Source organism: Gadus chalcogrammus, chromosome 2 (assembly GCF_026213295.1).
Source record: "Gadus chalcogrammus isolate NIFS_2021 chromosome 2, NIFS_Gcha_1.0, whole genome shotgun sequence".
Taxonomy (NCBI): Eukaryota; Metazoa; Chordata; class Actinopteri; order Gadiformes; family Gadidae; genus Gadus; species Gadus chalcogrammus.
In genome coordinates this window covers 18,903,363-18,913,645 of record NC_079413.1, presented here as the reverse complement: position 1 = coordinate 18,913,645, position 10,283 = coordinate 18,903,363, and the positions used below count along the sequence as shown (strand labels likewise).

The 10,283-nt window shown below is 50.8% G+C and overlaps 1 protein-coding gene across 1 annotated transcript; it reads left to right on the top strand.

Moving 5' to 3' along the window:
• Positions 1 to 550: 550 nt before the first annotated feature.
• On the top strand, positions 551 to 8,359 carry LOC130397298 (CCN family member 1-like). The gene is made up of 5 exons (XM_056604842.1): positions 551 to 841; positions 2,937 to 3,153; positions 5,005 to 5,487; positions 6,430 to 6,608; positions 7,985 to 8,359. Exons 1-5 carry the CDS (start codon positions 791 to 793, stop codon positions 8,288 to 8,290), a joined length of 1,236 nt encoding a protein of 411 aa, XP_056460817.1. The 5' UTR covers positions 551 to 790; the 3' UTR covers positions 8,291 to 8,359.
• Positions 8,360 to 10,283: the final 1,924 nt, after the last annotated feature.

The following is a 10,283-nucleotide window of genomic DNA, read 5'->3' as shown; positions in this document are numbered from 1 at the left end:
GAGAGAGAGGGGGGAGAAGAGAGGGAGAGAGGGAGAGAGAGAGAGAGAGAGAGAGAGAGAGAGAGAGAGAGAGAGCCTTTAGCATCAACATGATTCTTCACACTACATGTGTAAAGTGTATCCAGCTCTATAATGCTGATATATACCCTTAATCTGTCTGCCTCTTGTATCTTAAACAGCTCGGGAGGAAATTCCTGTCTGTTTTCCATGGCGGTGAGATGTTAGCCCAGCTGAGTATATTTATATTCCTGCTCACAAAGCAGAGGCCGGACAGAGAGGTATGCATGTGAAAACGACTTTAAAGCATCAATAATATTATTTTCGCTCGAACATAAATAAATAAACAGCCAAAGCCAGGTTCTCTTGGAATGTACTAGCCCTAATTCAGAATTTTTATGAATGACTGCATTCATCGACGACCACGCCCCCAAACCTCAGTTCGAGCGTTTGTGAGCTCCAAGCCCCGCCTCCCCCCCCCGCTGCCCTTTATGGAATACCTGGGCCACGGGCCGACGCTCTGATTGGACGAGCTCAGTCTCAGGTGGGCGGGGCTGTGGCCAGAAGCACACCGAGAAATATAAAAACAGCCTACGACTATAATCGATGAAATATCATAAGTGATGTAGTCAAGGCCAGTACCCTTAATGAGTTCGTGCTAAAACGGAGTTTGGATTATCCGATTGGACAACAGCCTTTGTATTTTTGTGAGGTCAATGGTGGTCGAGGATCTAATTTTTCTGTGAATTTTCAAAATTCATTTCTAAGTAACATCTTGGCCCCCCGCGACGACATGGGGACCCTACTACTGCTGGCCGCTCTGCAGATGATGACGGTCGGACTGGTGAGTGGGGGTCTCTCTTTGATATGCCGTGTTATTATGTCTCGCGCTCGTGTCAACACGGAGGAATGAGTCTCACGTGGCGCCACGGATCGGTCTCGCGCAAATCAGATCGGTCTGCGCGAGACCGATCTGCGTTCAGTCTCATCTCTGAGTGAGAAGACCTTATCCTACTAAATAAAATGATATATTTTTCGAGTCCCACTCAAGTTATCCTCTACTTGTAATGCTCTCGATTAAGTAAGACTTATTTGTATACTTTGGTAGGCTACAAATCCTTATCATCCCTGATTATTATATTAGTCTACAGATAGACTACTGTCTGACCATTACTGCTCCTACCCCCTCCTCCTGTCTCCCACCTGTCAGAACGGTCGTTAAGTTGCTGTTATAGACTCCACTTTTACAGCCTTTGACTTTTACTCAGAGATCATAAAGTGAACCGCGTTCACAACCGGAAATAGAACCGGGAACTTCCACGGCGCGGGAATTATCCAACCCGGCCGTGGGTAGTGACAAACGTACACGTTATTCTTTTATAACGGACCTCCAGGTGATGTGAAGTGGATCTGGCGGAGGTTAGAGCGCGTGCGTGTGTGTGTGTGTGTGTGTGTGTGCGTGTTTGCGTGTGCGTGTGTGTGTGTGTGCGCTTCGGTCTACATTCGCTGAATACCTCGCTCTGTCCGGGGCGCCAATGGGAGTTCTGTCAACCCGTGCAGCCTTCCGGTTGGCATGCGCGAGGCGCGCGGGGATGAAAGAGCTTCCTTGCCCTTGCGCTCACGGCCACACACACACACACACACGCACGCACGCACACGTGTCACACACACACACACACACACACACACACACACACACACACACACACACACACACACACACACACACACAGACACACAGACACACAGACACACAGACACACAGACACACAGACAGAGAGAGAGAGAGAGAGAGAGAGATGAGAATGCTGCTTCCGCAGCCTGCTGTGAATAAATCCACTGAACGCTGTAGAATCGAGAAAACGTTGGGACCGTTGATGACTTTGGTCCAGAATTGGTCAGATCTGTAAATATGGAGTCAATGGTCAAACCTTTCAGAGGGAGAGGAGTTGATGTCACAGACAGATTTCCCAAATGTAAAGTATGAAGTAGAATTCTTTTTATAGACTTTCTTCTATTATAAAAAGGAGAGGTAGTGTTTCCCTTTTAGGTTTCGGTCGGCTCTCAGTTTAGGAATTAGATCAGAGATTGTAAGCATGAGTCTAGAGATGTTGAAGATTAAATATTATGCAAGAGATGCTGATGTTTTATGAGATAAGGTCTGGTTGTTTCAGGGATGAGGTTTATGACGTTAGGTGACTCATATTTTCCGTAAGAGTTTGTTTTGTTTACCACCAGTAAAGGATCCGTGAGAAACAATAAATCATGAAAACAGTTTATATAATCACACACCCAAACACCACAACCAATCAGGAGTCTGACTCCAGAGGTGTACTATAGGGTAAGGGTTTAGTGGACTGTGGTTCGGTAATCACCTCTCGAAACTTTATCTTAAGCCACGGTCACACCAACCTGTCACAGCGTTTACTCTGCCTCGCCTTGATGGAGTCGAGAGGATTTCAATGCATTTTCCTACGTAAACAACATGTCATCACATGATGTAACAACAACACGCATCACATGATGTAACTACAACACCCATCACATGATGAAACGCCACCATGCCTACAGACCTGACCACTGGAAACCAGGACCTTTGGTCGTAAATGTTAAATGGACTGCTTTTAAAACATGCTTTTCTTACCTAGCAGCCACTCAAAGCGCCTTACAATATAACCTTAGATTCACCCATTCATGCACACAATCACACACCTACGGCGGAGTCAGCCCTTCAAGGCGACAGCCAGCTCGTCAGGGGCAGTCAGGGTGAGGCGTCTTGCTCAGGGACACCTCGACTAGGGGGATCGAACTAGCAACCTTCCGGTGACCAACCAACCCGCTATACCTCCTGAGCCGCATGGCGCTCCTGTCGTGGGAGGCTGCGGTGACGGACTGGTTGGACCGGGGCTGAGTCGTACACCGCTTACCACCCCCTGCAGGTGGAGGCTGCCGGCTGCCCCGCGGTGTGCGAGTGCCCGGTGGGCCCGCCCCCCTGCCCCCTGGGGGTCAGCCTGGTGGCGGACGGCTGCGGCTGCTGTAAGGTGTGCGCTGGGCAGCTGAACCAGGACTGCCACGAGGGCCGACCCTGCGACCACCACAAGGGCCTGGACTGTAACTACGGCAACGACGTGGCCAGCCCCCACGGCATCTGCAGAGGTAGGTACCCCGCGGGGGGGCGGGCGGGGGGGTGGGGTTCGGCGGAGTAGGGGCTTCTACTGGAGAGGTGACTACACACAGAGTGGGGGCGGGGGGGGACAGGGCTCGGATGAGGAGATCAGGACTGAAGGAGGGGTTTGATGTCGGTTCATGTTTTTTCCGTCCTTCACTAAAGTTTTAGACGATGGATGGAATGACTTTCAAGAAGGTGAACTTTAATGTAATTAAAAAGAGTAAATGTCCAGATGGAGGTTGGGGGTGTAGGTTGCTTGTGGCCGGGGTCTGGGCAGGTGGAGGTGAGGCTAATTGGGGGAGGAGGAGGTGGGGTTGATGCTGGAGTGTTTGAGCTGGAGGAGGATTAGGAGGAAGGGGTGGGGGGGGGGGGGGTCAAGCCAAGGTGTGTGGGGGAGAAGGAGGCGAGATGGGTCAGGGTGTGTGTGTGTGTGTGTGTGTGTGTGTGGGTTGTGGGGGAACCTTTTGATAGAGGCTGAGGTCTGATTCCCAGTCACTGATCGGCAGCCAGGCGCTCATCAGAGGAGCTCAGTATGGAGAGGAGACACCACACACACACACACACACACACACACACACACACACACACACACACACACACACACACACACACACACACACACACACACACACACACACACACACACACACACACACACACACACACACACACACAGAGAGGAGCTCAATGTGGAGAGGAGAAACTACACACACAACTACTTAAACATTTACAGACAAACACACACAACTACAAACACATTTACAGACACACACTCAAGCATACAAATAACACAAATACAAAATACACACATGTGGAAATATGTAGCCACATCCACACACGCTGAACACACCTACACACTGAAACGCTACACATACAAATTATCCAAACATACGCACACACACAGTGGTATTTTTATGTGGGTGTTTACGTGTGTGTATGTTGGGGGGTGTATAAAGGGGGTATTGGGGGGGCTGTGGGGGGGGTCTGCTGGGGGAGGACATTGTAAACAAATCCACATTCCTGCTGCTCTAAGAATAGAGCGCTCCTTCATTAGAGCCAAGATGGCCACCGTCCCACCCCCCCTGTGCTGTCATCCCCCTCTCCTTCCCCCCGCTCTCTCCCTCCCCCCCTCCCCTCAGTCCATCTTCTCTTCTCTCTCCAGCCCAAATGTTTTCCAATACCTCCGCGTTCCAGACTTCCTGAGTCAATGTTTTCGAATCAAAGTTATGAACACAAATATTATATCACACAGTTTTTGGCGAGTGTTTTTTCTTTGCGGCCTGCTGCATTTCAGTTGCTACACTCGGGTTGTTATTGTTTATTTTATGACTCACTTTTAAATTGAGCAGAAGATGAGTGGAACAATAAAAGTTAACAATAAATTGGAGTAGCTCCACAAAACAAACACTCCACAGTCGAGGTTACAAAAGAACAACCAGAGGTCGCGTCAGGAGCTGTATGAGGGCTCACATTTCAAACCGCCATCTTCTTACATCTCCCCCATTGTTAAAGGTCCCATGATCACACTCACACCTGGTGGCATGTCATGGGACCTTTAAAGCTCTTCTATTTGTCGGCTGAACCAAGACTCTAGAATAACAAAAACTGTCTTCTCTGTGCTTTCATTATCATAATTATATAATTTTGGTCCAGAAATACCAAGATGGCCGCTTGAAACATGCTTTTGTAACATCAGATCACATGATCAAAAAACATCAGGCTAGCATTCATATAGAAGCTAACAGCTAGGTGATGAAGGGAATGTGATGAAGGGCATCACCCACGGGTCACCTGACCTAAACTAAGCCCCTCCCCTCACTCTTCCCCTCAAATCACAGCAAAGGCGGAGGGTCGCGCCTGCGAGTACGACGGCCGCATGTACCAGAACGGTGAGGACTTCCGGGCGGGCTGCAAGCACCAGTGCACCTGCATCGACGGCGCCATGGGCTGCATCCCGCTCTGCCCCGCCCACCTGCCGCTGGCCACGCCCTCCTGCCCCGCCCCGCGCCTGGTCAAGGTCCCGGGGCAGTGCTGCCACCGCCTGGACTGCAGCGAGACCGCCATCGCCGCGGCGACACCCGCCCGCCGCTGGCCGGCCCCGCCACCGGCCTACTCCCCGCTGTTCCCCTTCCTGCCCTACAAGCCGTACCCCTACCCGGACCACCCCTACGTCAAGACCAAGGCGTACCCCAAGCCCCACCCATACCCCCACAAGCCCCGCAAGGACAGGAAGCAGTGGCGGGAGGAGGAGGGGCGGGGCAACGCGCTGCTGGACCCCGGCAGGAAGTGGGAGAAACCACAGCGACTCAAGCACCTGGCCAGTAAGAGGGGGTCGAGGGCGGGGCATGTGGGGGGGGGATCCCCGCCGCCGCCGACGTCATGACGGCGGCGTCTGCTTCCTCTGCGTAGTTCAGGCGTCATGTTTGTGCGGTCGACCTGTTGCCACGCCGACACACAAACACAGCAGTGTGCGACCGGCCGTTCGCCCGCCCTTTGTGTGTCTGTGTATATATTTATATACAACTGTGTGTGTGTGTGTGTGTGTGTGTGTGTGTGTGTGTGTGTGTGTGTGTGTGTGTGTGTGTGTGTGTGTGTGTGTGTGTGTGTGTGTGTGTGTGTGTGTGTGTGTGTGTGTGTGTGTGTGTGCGCTTACACACACACACACACACCCTTGTCACCCTGCTCCCCCCATGGTAATCCCCTCTCTGTGCGTCAGTGTGGCTCTGCGGCTGAATGAAGCCAGTGTGCTGAGCACTCCCTCACTCCCTCTCGCTCCTGCTGGCTCCAGCTCGCCCGACCCACTCCTCTGGACGCTGCAGCGCGACTTCACCTCAAACCCCCCGCTAAGAGATTCACCTGTGAGACCTCTGGGTCCGTTTTGACGGTCTGCTTTGAATGCTCTCTAACAAGTCGTATCACCCTGTCCTCTCTTTCTCTCTCCATCTCTCCGTCGCTGTCTCTTCGTTATTCCACATATGGGTGAAATGTGTCTCAGGAGGTAAAGCTTGTTGGCTGGTCACCGGAAGGTTGCTAGTTCAATCCCCGTCTCCTCCTATCTGTGTCGAGGTGTCCCTGAGCAAGACTCGCATGGCTTACTCCGCCGGGGGTGTGTTAATGTGTTCATGAATGTATGAATATGAGGCAGTATTGTAAAGGGCTTTGAGTGGCCACTGTTTAGAAAAGCGCTGTATAAATGCAGTCCATTTACTCACTCTCTCTCTCTCTCTCTCTCTCTCTCTCTCTCCCTCTCTCCCTCTCTCCAGCATGGAGGCAGGCGGGCGACCAGTGTGTGGTCCAGACCACTTCCTGGTCCCAGTGCTCTCGGAGCTGTGGAGTGGGCGTGTCCTCCCGGGTGACCAACGACAACGCTAAGTGTAAACTGGTGAAGGAGACGCGGCTGTGCAACGTGCGTCCCTGCAGCTCCATGTCCCTCCCGGTCAAGGTAATCAATACATGTGGTCAGTCTTACTAATGAGAGAGAGAGAGAGAGGAGAGAGATGAGAGAGAGAAGAGAGAGAGAGAGAGAGAGAGAGAGAGAGAGAGGCTAGAGGGTGATAGAGAGACGTTGATATTAATAACACCAGCGTTTATTAAATGCCTTGCTCCAGGGCCAGGTCTCGGTCAGCTCTTTCTATTCAGGTCCGTTGCTGTGTGCGCAGGCAGCCAGGGCCTTGTTTAACCACCGCGGGGTTGCATCAACCCACCGCCACACTCATTTACACTGAGGGGAGAATAGCCAGACAACAGTCTGAAGAGAATTTCAAAAATATATTGCATGTGCATTCAAATCCTAACTCGTATTTTTGTAGTTACGCCATCAAGTCAAGAGAAGCCGGCCTAGCATTCTATCCAGTGGTAACACAGTTGGGACTCATATTATTGAATATCAGTTACTTACTAGCAAGATGCTATTGCTATTGGTTCTTCATGGAGAGGGCTAACTCATGCTAAAGGACATTGGAAAGAACAGGTACTGTGAACCATGAACCAGGAACAGATGCTTCAGTGATGCCAGAATTTATGCCACTGGTTTAATCACCAGAACAGTACGGGGCTTACACATCCAAGATGAAATGAATAACAAACATTTGGGAACTAACTAATCTATAAACTAAATGGATTGCTATATTATGTCTGAATCTAACAGTCGAAAAAGTAAACCCAGGGCTACGAATCTGAAACCAGCCGGTGTTGTGGTCCTGTTGAACCAGTGAGCAGCGAGCTGCTAATGGGGGTCTTGATGGGTGGCGTGTAAACAGCCCTCAGAGCGCCCCTCTCTCGCCCACGCGGTGTCTCTCTCTCCTCTCAGCGCGACTCCCTCGCCCCCGTTCAGCCCGGAACGCCGCTAATGGCGGCCCGCCGCTCTGCTCTGTCCCCCTAAAGCCCCCGCTGCCGGGGGTGTTAGCGTGGCCTCGTCGACCCCCTGATTGTGGTTCGTTGGAGGGCTGGTTCCACCGGCACTTATCTGACGGACCGCCCGGCACACAGCTGCTGCTCTCTCTCTGTGAACCTCTCAGTCGCTCTCTCTCTGTGCAGCCCTCTAAATCTCTGTGTGAATCTCCATCTCTCAGTCTAATAAAGACCCCTTTACTCTTGAGCACGAGCTGATGTTTATGAAAACATCAGAATTTCAGTATTCCATGTATTCCAATTTTTTTTTATTGGCAAAAATTGTTTTTAGGATGAGTTAGTGAGCTGACACTTTGTGAACTTTTGTTGACCATTATTGACCCTGTTTTCTCCCCCCCTTGTCTCCCATTCTCTCCATCACTCTCTCTTTCTCTCCCTCCCTCTCCCCCCCCCCTCTCCCCTCAACAGAAGGGCAGGAAGTGCTCGCGTACCCACAAGGCGCCGGAGCCCCACCGCCTGTCCTACGCAGGCTGCCGCACCGCGCGCCTCTACCGGCCCAACTACTGCGGCGTGTGCCGCGACGGGCGCTGCTGCTCGCCGCGCCGCACGCGCACCGCCACCGTCACCTTCGCCTGCGCCGACGGCGAGCGCTTCGACCGCGCCGTCATGTTCATCCAGTCCTGCAAGTGCAGCGACGAGTGCAACCACCTGAACGAGGCGGCCATGACGCCCCAGCGGTGGCTCTACGGAGACACGCACAAGTTCCTCGATTAGCCGCCGGCGAGCGTGATGGATTGGACCCTCCTTTCACCCCCGTCCGCCCGCCCGCCCAGCCCCCCAACATTCCCACCAAGCACCCCCCCCCCCCCCCCCCCCCCCCCCCACCAAGGCGGGACCGCCAGAACAACCAAGAGAGTAAAGGGCTGATTATGGTTCCACGTCGACGCAACGCAATGACTCGACGCAGTTGTGAACCTGTTTTGGTTCTGTCAGGTTTTGGTGAGCAGACCGATCACAGCCCTTGCTGCAATATTTGGGAGGCGCACATCAGGCCCTTGCGGTGGCCGTACAGAGGGTCCGCAAGGCCGTACTGGGTCCGTCACCCCCCTTGAGTTGCGTTGACGTGGAACCATAATCAGCTCTTGACTAGTTTACCCCTAGTGTATCTGAGTAGGAGCCAGCAAGGTGCAGACAGACAGAGAGGGGGGGGGGGGGGGGAGAGAGCTAGACTGAGGAGATCTGCTTCTGTGATTCTGTTAGGACCGCCGGTGGTGAACGGCCATCGGGGTATTTAGAACAAAACACCACGTGGATCCGTCCAGAGAAACTCTCTTTGTTGTTTATTTTCCTTGGACATATTCTTAAGATGAAGATAGCGTAAAGACGTTCTTTAGATACTTTATAAACGTACCGTACAAGGTTGAGCGTGTTTTAGATGTTGTGTTTCCTTGAGGACCGCGTCCGACATGCAAATTAAAAGCTGATTTGATTGGATTCAGGGAAGATCAGGCATGAGAGAAAACGCCATTACAGACTCTTGGAGTGGACTCGACAGAACCGGGACGGGATGGCGACGGTGTTCTGTCTGGAGGGATGCTTGTATCTCTATTTATTTCCTGGTATTTATTATTGAGGAAGACATCGCTAGCGAGACTGACATGCTAACACGACGGACATGCAAACAAAATGGCTGACGCCGGAGAAGGGGCGTCAAGACAAGTCGCTGAAAGACTTCCTCTTTAAAGGTCAAATTGTTGCTGAAATAACAATCGAAACTAATGAAAAATGTAATTGATTATTTAGTTTCTCTCATGGCTTCACTAAAACATCCATTAACAATACAATTTGCCCGAAAATCTCTTAATTGGACCGAGAGCTAAGCTCGTTAGCAGATTGGGTAGGCTTAATTAACGGAAAACATTTAGACTAATCTGTTGATATCGGACGTTTTAGTAAAGCTGGCAGAAACACGATGGTTTGATTCCCCAGAGCGTAGTTGTCGGGATCCATCAGTTGTCTAAAATAAAGTCTGACATTTGTCTGGAAACAAACAGGCTGTGGGTTTGGCTGGAGAACTGGGACCCACTCTGAGAAAATTACAATCCCGACCCTGAAGTGGAAAAATGCCTTGTTTGTTACAGAAATAAAAACCCGACATCTGTGTGTGCTCTGAAGGAAACGTATAATTTGTAATTTTGGGCGGCGGAATCATTTTGGTTTTGCAATCTGGTCTGTAATCGAGCGGCCAATGATTCAAGATAGAGCCGTGAAACTGAACTCAGTGTTTGCTGGTTTATTCCCAGTATATCTGAACACGTCTAAAGGACTTAACGACACCAATTCTGGCTGTTGGCCCTAATGGGCCCTTTGGTTGTTTATCATTCCCTTTATGAATACCGTTGTACATTCTGTTCTGTACATTATGTCAGATCATAATTTAAGGCCAGCTTAAGGTCCCTTAGGTCGGATTAAAGCCATGCACCTTAGAACAGGGTTTAAAGATGACCTACTGGTCTTATCGCTTACAAGCGCTAGTGTCGATAGTCTACTTTGCAGTTTTCTACAAGTGATTTATGATTTGAAATGCCATTTTTGCCGCTAGAAATGTTTTATTTCCTTTCTGCCAAAAATATGTTAATGCATTTCTATATGAAAGTATACACATTTCTACACTAGGCCTGTCAGTACTGTTTGATAGTCATGAGACTTTATATCAAGGTGTTTAGCTCCATCCCCTCTTTGGATGCTGTGGTTTCAGGATAATGTG

Excerpts from the sequence above, each read along its gene's own strand:
- LOC130397298 (XM_056604842.1), top strand. The coding sequence starts at position 791 with ATGGGGACCCTACTACTGCTGGCCGCTCTGCAGATGATGACGGTCGGA. Across the intron at positions 842-2,936 it reads AGATGATGACGGTCGGACTG|GTGGAGGCTGCCGGCTGCCC; the intron begins GTGAGTGGGGGT and ends CACCCCCTGCAG. Across the intron at positions 6,609-7,984 it reads CCATGTCCCTCCCGGTCAAG|AAGGGCAGGAAGTGCTCGCG; the intron begins GTAATCAATACA and ends TCCCCTCAACAG.